The sequence below is a fragment of the Tasmannia lanceolata genome, unplaced genomic scaffold (assembly GCF_043159265.1).
Source record: "Tasmannia lanceolata isolate RefF3 unplaced genomic scaffold, GAP_Taslan_0.1 ptg000011l, whole genome shotgun sequence".
In the NCBI taxonomy this organism is placed as follows: domain Eukaryota; kingdom Viridiplantae; phylum Streptophyta; class Magnoliopsida; order Canellales; family Winteraceae; genus Tasmannia; species Tasmannia lanceolata.
This window is the reverse complement of record NW_027518688.1, coordinates 17,186,773-17,201,269: the sequence shown is the minus strand read 5'-3', so window position 1 is coordinate 17,201,269 and position 14,497 is coordinate 17,186,773. Positions and strand designations below refer to the sequence as shown.

Sequence of the window (14,497 nt, the reverse complement as noted above, 5' to 3'; positions counted from 1 at the left end):
ATCATGAAACCCTATAAAGTGCTCCATTTCCTGAGTGAATTGAATGATTTTCATCAGGTTGGATTCATGCGAGTTTGAAAAGCGTTTTCCGTAGGATCAGGATCATATTCTAGGATTTTAACATGCAGAATGTTATCAACTATGAACCACTTGTGCATATTAAGCGTAAAATAGCATGTCATAGACACCCAAATCTGAGCCTTTTTCCATTAGGCCCTGTTTGGATTGCAAACTTTTCCACAAAATTCCAGCAATTTAAACAGGGCCTGAACAATTTAACTTCTGGAAAAAGAAAACTGTCTTTTAGATGCAGTAATCTAAAAAGGAACAGAGGAATTCAATAACAGTGGAGCTAAATATTCAGTACGTTAAAATGAGTTGAATAAAAATTTAAGACACTGAATCCTTCGATAAAGCCATAAATATAATGAAGCTATGGAGAGAGAAATGAAAAGGAGGGACCCTAAGCTGTTGACAACGGTGGGAGAGTTTGATGCGAGGCGAAGAAATCGAGTAGAAAGTCGAGAGGCCATTGCCCGCTTCTCTGCTCTAAAAGATAGTCGAACAAGGGTTTTTGGATTTTGACAAGAAAGGGAGTGAATGCGTGAATCTCTTTAGTTCGTCTCTCTCTAAACTCTAAACCCTATGTGGTCCGCTTGGTATAAGCCCCGTAAAAACTAAAGAGTATTGCACGGCTATAATTGGTTTACATGATGGTATGCAGTTCCTCTCTAGATCAAGGGCTAGAATCATCATATGAAAATGATTTTGTGGGAAGATTTATTTACATTGTGACCCATCAAATGGATGGTATGGATCGTCCTATTGTGTTTCCAATACTTTTCAAAAGGAAAAATTGCCAATGGGTGACACCAAAATACAAGAATTGTCAACGAGGAACAATATTTTGTCTATTGTTCTCTCCTTTCATTGCTTTGGTTTGATTTGGTGTGAACTATTGAATTTCTACTTATGTTTCTCTTCAATTCCCTAAATAAGTGGGATTGTCAAGTTTGGTATGTCTGACCTGCTTCTGTTCTGTAAAATCTTCCTTTGTTTCTTAGATTTTTCTTTTCTTTTCACAATTTAGAAGCAAATGTCATGATTATGATTAATTTAAAGGGATTTTATCATTAATTGAAGGTCCCTCTTAAGTACCTCTTAAGTAAAAATTGGATAGGATTGGTTGAAGTTATCTTTTTTGTTTGCAAAAAAAAGTAGGAAATTTTAGAAATATTTTCCTTTCCAAACTTTTCCTGAATATTCCTGCAATCCAGTCAGACCCTAAAGCCTTGTTCGTTTAAGATTATGAGAACCGATTGTGAGAGTCAAACCTATTATTGGACTCAAGATTACATTTAAATTTGAGTCTGATAATCGGTTTGGCCTTCACAACCGGTTGTCATAATCTTAAACAAACACGGCCATCCTTTCTCCGGATTGTTTTCTTGTTCCTGGCTTTAGACATGCATCTTGCTTTTGATCCAGCATGTCTTGATTGTCTTGATTTCCCTTCCACTTATTATATGATTTGCTTTGCTCATAATCTAGCTTGCACCTTCCCATAATAACTTCAAATTCTTTCTATTTCTCAACTTTGGTGATTGGATTGTTGTGCATAGTGGTTGATCAGAATTTCCCAACATACTATTGAGACAAAATTGGCCCCAACTTCCAAGTAGTGTGTGGTGCATATCATTGGTGTATGGCCATGATCACTTCATGTTTACTTTACACTATCCACTCGCCTCTATTTACACCCACGCACCCCCCCCCCACTGCTCAGGACCGTAACACAAACATTTACGACCCAGCTCATGTTCTTTTTCCCTTCCCGTTTTTCTTTAACCCTTGTCTCGTGACTCTCTTTGGAAGCTCTCTGGGTGAGATCTTCCTCTCATGTTAGGGTTTCTTGACGCTCTATCGCTCCCCTTCTTTTGTGAGATCACAGGCCCACAATTGCTCTTCATTGCTCGTCCCTCTCCCACTCTCGACTCTTTCCTCTCCCCATTTAATCTATAAATAGAGAAAGACAGAGACTCATTTGATCGCCAAAAGGAAAGGCCACAACGGAAGCTCAAAACTCTCCGCTGCTCTTTCAGATTCCAGCCCCCCCAAGGTACGGATTTCATCAATCTCTCTCTCATTCCTTGCATCTCCAGGGTATTCTCTTCCATGAAATCCTCATTTTACTCTTCCAGTTGCTCAGTTCCCCTCTTTCATTTCAGCATATTTAGTTTTAGAGATACTGATGACCTGCCCAATATATTCTAAAATGTCAATAGTAGCATAGAGCTTATAATTTTTTGTTTCTGTTGTGGGATATTTGTTGGCTCAGGGAGAGCCGCTTTGTATGAGTTTAATGTTCAGGATTAGAGAGAACCGAGGTGTTACGAACCCAAATTGGTTCGCAACGTGATTGATCTTCTTTGGAGGGAAGGGTCAGTCCTCTGTGTCCAAAAAGACAATTTTCAGGATAAACTTTTTCATTGATTTCAAAACGACTACTTACTAGGGGTGCAACTTGGGTCGGGCTGGGTTCGGGTTCACCTAGGGACCAAACAGAAAAATAATAATAACCCTAAGAAAATCATGATAAAATTAGAGGACAGAGGTCGGGTTCGGGTTCGGGTGGAGTGGGGTTGCCAAGGCCTCAACCCTAACCAAAGCCAAAATTAAATCATATTGTTTTTTCCCAACCCAACCTGAGGAAATGCCAACCCTACCCGAGCCAAAATCGGGTTGAACCCGTTGGGTTCAGGTTGAGCTCGACCCATGCTACACCCTTACTACTTACATGTTATTTATAAATAGAAAACCCACTTGACCACTTCCTCTATTACTCCTACCCAAGCCAATCTAGATAACCCGTATCTCTAAGACTTCTATCCATACCAAATAACAAGAGAGAAAATTCCACAAAATATAAACTAATTTATTCTACCTTAAGTGGAACCCATCTAGGCACGCAACACAAGGGTTGAGGATGCTTAGGAGTTAAGTAGGATTTTCACTCCTATTTGTTGTTTCTGCTGATTTTTCACTGTTTTATGAGAATGAGTGTCACTTTCTCTTAAAAGATTTCTTTGCTTTTTGATAAAAAAAAATTTGTCTATTGTTCTCTCCTTTCATTGCTTTGGTTTGATTTGGTGTGAACTATTGAATTTCTACTCTGTTTCTCTTCAATTCCCTAAATAAGTGGGATTGTCAAGTTTGGTATGTCTGACCTGCTTCTGTTCCGTGAAATCTGCCTTTGTTTCTTAGATTTTTCTTTTCTTTTCACAATTTAGAAGGAAATGTCATGATTATGATTAATTTAAAGGGATTTTATCATTAATTGAAGGTCCCTCTTAAGTAAAAATTGGATAGGATTGGTTGAAGTTATCTTTTTTGTTTGCAAAAAAGTAGGAAATTTTAGAAATATTTTCCTTTCCAAACTTTTCCTGAATATTCCTGCAATCCAGTCAGACCCTAAAGCCCTGTTCGTTTAAGATTATGAGAACCGATTGTGAGAGTCAAACCTATTATTGGACTCAAGATTACATTTAAATTTGAGTCTGATAATCGGTTTGGCCTTCACAACCGGTTGTCATAATCTTAAACAAACACGGCCATCCTTTCTTCGGATTGTTTTCTTGTTCCTGACTTTAGACATGCATCTTGCTTTTGATCCAGCATGTCTTGATTCCGAGCTCCTTTGCCGTTGTGCTTGGTTCATCTTCAAGCATAGGCCAACAAGGTGTGTGCTAGTATGATTTGACTTGTGTAGGACCAGTCTAAAGCACAACAGTCAAGGCAAATGATCAGTCCATAAACGACTAATCAATTTGCATTTGTTAATCATCAAAATAAGGTGATTGAATGAACCCATGGGGAACCCTTGGGCTTACAATCTCCCCCTTTTTGATGATGACAAACCAAATTGATTAGATAGGTAGGAGGAACCTCTTATGAGGATTAGATAGACAATTTAATCATTACTACTCCCCCTCAACATATGCATGAGTTATATTTAACAAGTTATATTACAAGAATGCATATGATAATGGATCTAATCAATTGTACAAATTCTCCCCCTTTTGGCATTAGCAAAAATAAATGATTAAGCATTTAAGCACAATTACACAAAGCATCAAGATATATAATGAGAATATGATGCTCCCCCTAACAACTTATCATGAGTTACCAATTAAAATCAAAGTATAATCCAAAGTATATTGGCATGATAAGACCATATCAACATAGGAAACGAATCGACTAAGATAAATCAGGCCTATGTTAGAAAAACAAAGAGACATTCCAATTTTAGTGCAAATTTTTAAGGTATATCTTAGTATATATATAAATCCAATATAAATTTACCCTATGACCCGTAATATAATAATAAATTAGCAAGTTAAAAACTTATATTTTACTTATCATGAAAGAAAATAAGTTTGATTTACTTCTATAAATGCATATCTAGAAAGATGTGCAATTTTTAGCTCTTGTTTAAAAAGATTGTTCATTTAAGCTTCTCATTTTTATTTTATTTTTTAGAAGATATGCAATTTTTAGCACAATTAGAGGGGATGTGTTTGAATGGACAATGTGAGCATCTCACAATGACCCATATAAACATAGAGATAACAAAGATTAGCTCTCCCTTTTGGTATTTGTCATTGGCCTTATATAAACCTATGAAACAAGGCATAACATGACACAATAGGCCAAAGATATGACAATGGAATACTTGGCCACAAAAACTCATTCGTGGAATAGATTATATCATATTAGACTATCCAAGATAAGTTAAAAAGCCTAGAAGAATATGGCACTAAGACCTAGGCTATGGGCTTCTTGTCTTAAACTAAAAAACACACATAAAAGCACAAGACAAGCCCGAACAACCCATATGAAGCAATCATGCTCCAAATGGGTATACTTATCATATGTGAGGTGATAACCACATTAGGAATCATATGATAAGTAACTAAGGACAAATTTACCTTTAAGCTCCCCTTTTGAAAATGAATCATGCAATGCATGAATCCAAAGGGATGTCCTTGCATAGATTCCAAAGATTTTTGGATATATTTTTCAAAAGATGACATGTTAGACTCAACCCTTGGGCTACAATGACACTTACTCTCAAAGTATCGATTTATCATGATAAAATGATAGTCATAGTCTAGCTCATCATAATAAACAAGCATAGCACAGAAGATTTTCAATCTTTGGCTCATGCTCCCCCTAAATGTGATATAATATTTTTCAAATTCAGGCTTTACTTCCCTACATATGTAACATACATAACTAGCTAGGGAGATCACATATAAATGTATACATATTCATGTTTGAGATGTTGGCACAAGGCCAATTTGTTAGATATTTTAATTAATGTGAATGTACCATCTCCCTCTTATAATCTAAGAAGGCTAAGGGCACCAATTGAGTGACTTTTAAGATTAAGGTTTAACATCTCATACGTGTAGATATTATCAAACAAGTGGTGATAACTATAGAATATGTATATACCAATTTGAGTTTAATTCTATAGGACTAAGACATAGTGGGAATGGTCAATAAAATACCATGTCTTAAAGAGACATCCATGATTCATGAAGGTGAGAGTATACCTTATGAGAAAGATATGATCATTAAGGTTTCCATGGAGAATCTACCATGTTTGGACACAAAGGGCATGCCACATAATGTGCATGGTCCAAACATTACATCTACATCCACAACCACATGTAAAATGACAAGGCATTAGGCACAAGGTGCATAAGCCCTATTGAAAACTCAAAATGTGTGCGAGACACATGTTCCTATCACAATCTAATGTATACAACCACCATAGTGAATTTCAATTTTCCTCAAGTGAGTAAATGCCCAAATATGATTCTAGATTCCTATGATGATTTCATTTCAAGTCATACATTGAATCTAGGGATATTTTCAACTTCCTTACATATTATATCCTTTTGTGTTCCTAGGGAATGATCCAAGGATTTTAGAGTATATATATATATATCACATGATAAAATGGTGGATACATACATTCCAACATGAACTTTCATGACTATTTGAATAAAATACATATAACATTACCTATACATTTTAAGGTTCATCCAAGTCATGAAAAGATATCCAATCAAAGTTCTTTTTGAAAATACACAAGATTTGACCCATCTATGATTCTTATAACATTTGATGAAAATCATTAAGCATGAAATAGAATGGGTTTGATAGGACAACTACGTGCATGTTCGTTCACCTAGGGCACAAAAAGTTGTCTAAGAAGGGATTTGAAGTGAATTCTTAGACATAGTATTTAAAACAATTAAATACTCAATTGTCTAGCAAGTGCCATGTTTGTCCAAATAAAGTTCAAAGAATAGTACTTTGGCATTTTCTCAATTTTTGCTCAAATACTATTTGATTGCCAAAAATAATTTCATTTAAGTTCAAGTCTTTAAACCTATAGGTTTCTTTTCTTTTGGTTTTTCTAGAATGATGTGATCAATTAACCTAACTCCTAGCAACTACCAAAACGGGTTCAAATTTTAAAGATTTACTTGAAGCTTTAATTTGAACACATGAGCAAGAGATGTTGTTGTATATTCTATAAGGATCAATTTATGATTTTCACATTGAATGCTCTATTGTGGTTGTCATGTAGATGAATGACATATTCTAAGTACGATAAGATTTAAGTCATAGTGTGTGCACTTAGCAAAAATACATATAGATACATACAAGGCAAACAATATAAGTATATTGTATCTATAGGTTGTTTCGTCATAAATGATGTGATCATGAAGCACATATCAACTAGATATCAAAAATAAAATATCCAGGGAACCTTTTCCAATAGATATAATATTTTAGTGCAAGATATCAAAGTCTTGCAAAAACTAAGTTTCAAGCATAAAGACTTTGAATTATAACAAAATGATTTCTCATTAAAGTACAAACATGGATACATGTGAATCAAACAAGAATAGCATATGGTATCCAAAGAACATTTTAAAATGATCTAACATTTAAGCACATCCCCTAATCTACTAATCATATGATGTGATTCAAGTAGGGGATTTTGGAACCCAAACCATGTTGGTTCGAAGCAAGTTTGTTCTAGTTGATGTATATGTTCTAACCCAAACAAACTTACTATTTGTTACAAATCTAAACATGCATTTAGATTTGTAATGTCCAAATTTACCACAAAAATCACAAGACATATATGAGTAGGTAGATGGACGGGATTGACATGATGATCTACAATAATGGTCATGATGGCAATTATGTTTTACACTTTCTTGTAGTTTGTAATTTTCCAACTCAAGTTTCTCATTCTTGATTTTCAAATCATTGATTTCCATTTTGAAGTTATTTGTTTCAAGAGATGAGGAATTCTTGATTTTATCTTCTTCTTTAAGGAGTTGATGTTCTTATCTTAGTGATGTAATGGTTTCACTTAGTTCGATAAAATTATTTTTAAACATTTTATTTTCTTCACTAAGATGTGCATGGTCTATTTCTAGTGACCTAAACTCCTTGTGAATACTAGCTAAATTATTTTTCAAGTTTGAATTCTTAGCTAGTTGATCCTCAAGTTTCTTATTTAAATCTTGAAAAGCACAATGTAGTTCTTCAAATATGGAATCAATATTTTTCAAAAAAATTTCATTAGGTATCTCAATTATTCTATTTAAGCATAGGATTTCACTTTGACTAGATTTTTCAAGTCTGTTTAAAATCTCTTTAGCATTAGTACATGAGGATACATTCTCATAAATATGTGGTGGTAATGCACAATATGTTGCAATTAGGGCTTTTGTATTTAGTAAAAATAATTGTTTATTATATTCATTTAATCCTTTAGATTTAGCATTTTAAATAAATCAATTTTCAATTATCTTTACCATATCTTTATCTAGACCTTTTAAGTATGTCTTCATATGGATCAACCATGATCCATAATCCGAACCATCCAAAATAGGTAGTCTAGATCCCATCTTTTAAGTTGCCAAAAAAATTGATCTTTTAACTCTTAACCGGTTAGGGTCTTAATCAAGAGCCCAAGCTTTGATACCAATTGAAATCCAAGTAGTGACTTGGTTTGGCAACCTAGAGGGGGGGTGAATAGGATGTTTATAAAACATTTACCTTTTAAAAACTTTTCATAAGATTTCACCCAAGACTTATCCCTTGTTTAATTAAGTTTGAAATAGTTGAAGTTAAACAATATTACAAATTAATATAAGTTCAAAACCCTTGTTGATTAACAAACTTAAATTAGGTAATTTTAATAGCCTAGTTAGCAAGGTTAAGATATTTAGGTTGATTATCAATGCTAACTACTCACTCAATTCTAAGCACAAATAATCAAATAAGAGAGTGAGAGGGAGTGAGAGAAATACCAATCACACAAGTGACACAAAGATTTATGGTGGTTCGGCAAACGGCTTACTCCACTCTTCTCAAGGTCGTACTTGAGGATTTTCACCATTGAGAACTCCATGACGCCCGGCTCCAAGGCTTTTACAATCTAAGGGAATTAAATAAGGATGCCCTTCCACCTTTACAATGACTCTCCTTCTCCGCCGAGTTCTAAGCGGGAATTAAAAACAACGGATGCCCTTGCCACCGATCGAATAAAGAAGAAGATAAAAGCTTTGCCTCTATGTAGGCTACAATGTAAGTTAAAGCTCCAAGGATGCTCTCAAGAATAAACAAGTTTAAGCCTAAACCAATCTCAAATGATTTTCTCAAATCAAGGCACAAGAGGTTGGTGAGAGAAATTACCCAAAAATAGTTCACAAATGATTTTCTAGGGTTTTTTGAAGTTGGACAATGTTCATCACTTGTTTTAGACCCATTAGATGGGTATATATAATGTCCCAACTCAATATGACCGTTTCAAGGGCAAAACGGTTATTTTTGGGTCAAACAGTCAACTAGCCGTTAGGCCACAACGGCTATTTTTTTTTAACAAATACATTGCTCGGAGTTCCGAGAATATTCTCAGAGTTCCGAGCTCGGAGTTCCGAGACACCAAACAGGGCTTTTAATTTTAGAACTTGGATCATTTCTTGGAGCTTCGAGAATAATTCTCAGAGTTCCGAGACTGGATTTCCAGCAAACAGTGTCCCATTTGAAAAATTCATATCTTCTTCGGTTCTCATCGGATTTCAATGTTCTTATACTCTACGGATATGAGAAAAATGAGAGTTATCTATTAAAAATATTTTCAAAAATATTTGAAAATGTTTTAAATAAGTTTTGATAGGATTTAGTTGCTAGTCCAGGTTGTTGCTTCGGAACTCTGTTTTGTTCATTCTTGTGCTGAATGCCATATGGGTCCCAACATGTTGGTACGCCACCATGGCCATTCACTTATCCATTTAAGTCCTTAAAGGGTGTGTTAGTCTCTTTGAAAAATATATTTTTAGGGGTTTTAAGATGTTGTAGACACCCCATTTTGACCGGGCCCTAAACTCGCGTATTCAAATAAAATCCCAAAGTTGAATAAGGTCCCGAGGTGAGAAATAAACCCAAAATTTTTGAAAAATATTGTTGTTGCTTAGCCCATTGAACATTTTTCACAACCCAAGAAAAACCCAAGATCGCATTTGTACCCTGGAATCGCCGACCCTGGTCCTCGTACCCATGTTCCTGAAATTTGCAAAAATTGTGAAATGCCTGTGAGTTTTGGTATTACCACTCCTCTAGTCGTACCCCTAAGCTCCAAATGACATGTTAGATAGCTTATCTTCTTTAGGCGTTTAAGGGGTCATCGGTGATCATTGTCATTTTATAAAACACCCTCCAAAAATCATAAGGGAAGAAGAAGAGACAAGTTGGGTCGTGCAAATATCAAAATTTGGTATGTTCCTTACTCAAGGCGAAAAGGGGGTTTGCTATCTTTATAAGGGTGATTTTGTAATTCTCATATGGCTCATGTTGTAAGCAATCCCTAATGTCCCTTGGATCAAATCTGAAGATTAGGATCAAGTATAGAGAAGGGAATTTTCACCTTGTTCTCTACTCGGACCACCCTATAGGGTAAGGAGAGTAGTCAAATGCACTAGGTAGGAGGGCTGTCCAGTAGATAAAGGGGGGGGGGGATTTGTCATTTCCCTTTATATGGGTCGAACTAGGGCTTGGGAGGAGAAAAACCCATTTGGGTGAGAAGAAAAAAAACAGAGAGAGGGAGGAGAAGGAGCCGCCGGCCATCCTTCCTTTCTCCGGCAACCCTCATCACCACTGCCATCTTCAACCTTCGAACCCCACCACCATTGCCATGCCCAAACCCACTTCACCCAACTTGAGAACCCGAGTTGATTCCACCTCCCTTCTTCTACCTCCGACCACGCACCGGCCGGAATCCGGCAGCACCATTTCAGCCACCACGCCTCATAAATCCACCTCCATTAAACCCATCTCCTTGATTTCCTAGATCTAAAACCCATTAACCCAAACCCTCCATTTTTAAAGAAGAAAATCAGAGAGAGAGAAGGAGAGAAAGGAGAGAAGCCGATCATCTTCTCCGACCCCATCTCCACCAGCCACCACAACCTCCCCAACTCCGGGCGCACCTCCATTTCAACCTCTTCTACCACCAACTCCACCTCCCCCGTCAAACCCACGTCATTTTTCCCTAAGCTTGTTCCTAAAAAAACCCATCCTCAATAGCCCATTTCATTCCCAACAGTGCAATAATCAAACCCATCATCTGCAATTTTGAAGCTCCTCACATCATCCTCGCATCATCACGATCTCCGGTCATCACTAGCATCCGATTCAACAAAAAATAAGAAGAAGGGTCTCTCGGAGCTGATTTTGTGGAAAGGATTCTATCTCTGAAAATTCAGGTAATTCATTCCCTTAGCTCCTTTACTGTTGTTCATTTCTGTGTGGAGTTGCATCTAAAATGCTGATTTGATAAGAAATTGGTCATTTGACCCAATTCTTCTTCTGGTCCAGATGTATTTTGTTGGAATGGTTCGGTCATATAGGTCTGGATTGCTTGAATAAAAAAAAAAAATAATAATAAATCATTAGATCTATTAGGTGAATCGTATCAGAGCACTTGCTGTTTTTATTTGGGCATGCTACTTCAACCCTTTGTTTCTTTTTTTATATATCTCTTGTGGGAAAGGATAGCAGCACAACCAAATTTGGATGGTTGCTGACCCCAATGCCCTGTTTCCAATTCCTAATTTCAACATTTGATTCTTGAGGTGTCTTTGTATGGTATTGTGATAGGGTTTGATCCTTGTTTTAATTGTGATTTTGATCCTCCGGTTGTTAATGATGAATATTGAGTGTGATTTTGTTGTAGTTCTGTTTCTGTCATGATCTTTAGCCTTGATAATTTCTATTCGAGAGAAGACTAAAAATGATTTTGGCCCTTTGATCAAAGGTTATGTCCTACTTTGTTTAGAAAAGGATGCTTTGTCTCTTCGAATTTCCCTTCAATTTGATGGTGGCTCGCAAAGTTGTAGTCTACAAAAGTGAACATCTCAAATGCAAGCAAAGAAGGGCATGGTGCCTGTCCATTTCATTTTTATTCTTCTTTGATTGTGATCCTGGTATTTGGAGTTGTTGACGGAAGATGTAGACATAGGTCTCATTTCAGTGCATAATGTATTCTTGTCTTTATGAGTATGTTTGGAGCAAGAGGCAGGAGGGCCTAATCTTCGAGTCTCATTACCAAGTGAAGTTAATGGCTGCTTTGGACCCCTCATGTCTTTTCTTTTAGCCTCTAGGGTCTCCTTGATGCTTGATCTTATGGACCAATATCATCTCGGTCTCTATTATTGGGTTTCTTACAAAAAGTAAGTGTTAACATTTCAAAAAAAAAAGGGGCTTGGCCCTTAGATCCGGTTTCAGTTTGATGATTTCTTAGCCTCAATTTTGAAGCAAAAAGTAGGATAAGTTCCCAAGGCTTTATTGCGGTTCTGATCCTTTGAAGGATTTGGGGTGAAGCAATCTTTGATTTACATTTTACCTCATCTTGGCATGTGCTGCTCGTGGCTAATAAGGAGTGGAGAGGAAGCATCATCTTTAGATTCCAGTTTTCATTCAACCCCTCTTTCATATTATGATGTTCATGTCCAGAAAAGAGTATAGGGATCAGCATACCCCAATCATTTGGGACATCTGTTGATATATAGCTGCTTGACTTTGAGTTAATTTTCCATGTCTTCCAGCGATTTCTATGTCCAAGGTAAGAGGGTGCAAGCCATTCTTAAATGAATTATAGCTATGACTCACCATGTTTTGAGACATTCATTGATTGAATTCTTCCATTGAAGATAAATCTTGCGCTTTCAACGACATTCCTCTTATTCCTTCTCTAGACCATTTTATGAGTGAAAACTTGAACCATCAGTGAACATAAGTCCTTTGGCATTGTCAATACCATTTGATCTTGCCATCGATTCTCAGGAACTTTCCTTCAGGTGAGGCTATGACGGAATGCTTCTTGAGCCAACCCCTTCCCTTCTTGCCTTAGAGTTTTCGCAGGTTGAGGGGTCTCTTCCTCTTTAGGGAGAGTTAGGAGTCTGTCCTACCGTCATAAGAGTTAGGAGTCTGTCCTACCCTCGGTGAGTTAGGAGTCCGTCCTGCAGGTGTAGAGCGTTGGGAGTATGTCCTACCGTCATATAGAGTTAGGGGTCGGTCCTGCCTTTCATAGAGTTTAGGATTCTGTCCTACCTCTATAGTGTTATAGGAGTCTGTCCTAGCTTTATAGAGTTTAGGAGTCTGTCCTACCCTCATAGAGTTTAGGAGTCTGTCCTACCCTCATAGAGTTTTGGAGTCTGTCCTACTCTTTATAGAGTTAGGAGTCTGTCCAACCCTTATAGAGTTTAGGAGTCTGTCCAACCTTCATAGAGTTTAGGACTCCGTCCTTCTATCTTTCAGAGTCAGTCTTTGCATGTTCATAGGCTTCGTAGTTTAGAAAAGGTCCGAACTACGGATGACTTGATCCATAGCTGTGGGATACGTAGGCAGCTCGGGCTTGCAACTGGCATCCCGAGTTCAGTCACAACTTCAAAAACTTCCATAAGCTTCAAAACCTCTCAAACCTTCCAAAAATACAAAAATTCTTCAAAATAACCTTGCAAGCCATTTTCAAAAGATCTTCCCATAGAGTTAGGAGTCTGTCCTAGGCGTTTGGGTGTCTTAGAATTAGGAATCTGTCCTGATTGTGTTGATATACTGTATCTGGTCGTATGAGTGTCCCTAGAGTTATGAGGCCTCGAGTCGTGGTAGGCTAGACATTTAGTCGATCCGATGGCTAGACTAGAACGCGCTTAGATAGCCCATGATTTTCCTTAGGACGCACAACCTAGTCACACATAGGATGTAGGGCCCACCTGCATTAATTTAAGGCAAAGTTTGTATTAGTTAGGACATACAGGGAGTCCTAAAAATTACAATTCACTTGAACTTAAGTAATAGCAAGAAGCTTTAAAAACTAGTCGAGTCTAGTTGATCGAGTTTAGGATAGCGGTCCTAGAGGGTTAGGCATTGTAGTTTAGCATAGGTCGCCGAACTACGTTGACTCTGATTCTTCCCGAGGCCGGGATACGTAGTGCAGCCAGGATGGATGGCCATCTTGGTCCGAGTCAAGTATCGCATTAGAGTCTAGGGTTTGTCGTGTGGAGTCGTGTTGTGTTGTGTGTTTTGCTGTGTTTTCTTACTTTCATGTACGGACCCTATACCTTTAGCTTTAACATTCATGTGGTTGCCCATCAGAACTTAGACACCAATTAGGCATGACACTCATAACCTAGCTATTCTTAGGTGCCATGTATTTCATTACTTTTGTGTGTGCTTCTTATTCATCTCCGAGACATGCATGATTAGCTAGACATTATCTCGGGGATATTCGTTCCCATTTCGCATGATTTTCGCCCAAAACTCTTCAAAGTTAATAATAAATGGCATAAGAGACCAGGTGCTTGCACTTGGGCGAATTGGGGGCGCCTACCCCTTCCCCATTCATCATCAGGCACGGACCTTTTGTATCTTTGGTTATCTGTTGCGACAGAGCACAGCATGGGATCCAAGGCCTACTTCCTTGGATGACGACTCTTTCTTTGTTTAAGGTACGCCTCGAATCCGGGCTAGTCCCCGAATCGAGAGGTATCTCACTTTACATCGCCACTCATGCTGTGAGGGGCACTCTTTCGAGAGTTCCTTGGTGTAGCTCTCCTTCACGTGAATGATCTAGAGACTTTCTGGGGGCTCGTCCCCCCGCCTCTCTCGGATCGGGGTCCACAGATGTGCCTTGATAAGAGAAAACACAAGAGAGAAAGGTGATATATACTACCATTCTAAGTACTCTCTTGTTCTCTTGAGCCAATCTTCATTTGATCTTCAATGGTGTGCTTGGCTTATTTTGGGATCTTCAAGGTTGAGCTTCTTTGCTTAACACCGTCCAAGGATGATGCCACCATTTGGTTCAAGCTCCTTTGAAAGTTGTTGATCCACAAGCTTT

General features: G+C 37.5%; 2 protein-coding genes across 16 annotated transcripts in view; one reads left to right on the top strand and one right to left on the bottom strand.

The window, feature by feature from the left end:
- Positions 1 to 659, bottom strand: part of LOC143886509 (pentatricopeptide repeat-containing protein At4g18975, chloroplastic-like) — a 45,824-nt gene extending 45,165 nt beyond the window's left edge. For 3 of the 5 annotated variants that reach the window (XM_077390508.1, XM_077390509.1, XM_077390507.1), the window contains exon 1: positions 463 to 656. In XM_077390508.1, the coding sequence (XP_077246623.1) occupies positions 463 to 533 (71 nt within the window). In that variant the 5' untranslated portion in view covers positions 534 to 656. Of the gene's footprint in view, positions 1 to 462 lie in introns of all 5 variants that reach the window. The other 2 variants (XM_077390510.1, XM_077390511.1) reach the window with 1 other exon arrangement.
- A 1,352-nt stretch (positions 660 to 2,011) lies between these two features.
- LOC143886508 (uncharacterized) overlaps positions 2,012 to 14,497 on the top strand; it is a 41,968-nt gene continuing 29,482 nt past the window's right edge. For 5 of the 11 annotated variants that reach the window (XR_013253854.1, XR_013253848.1, XR_013253857.1 and 2 more), the window contains exon 1: positions 10,147 to 10,862. The gene's annotated coding sequence lies outside the window, so the exon portion shown is untranslated. Of the gene's footprint in view, positions 2,120 to 9,458; positions 10,863 to 14,497 lie in introns of those variants that run through there. The other 6 variants (XR_013253858.1, XR_013253856.1, XR_013253853.1 and 3 more) reach the window with 5 other exon arrangements.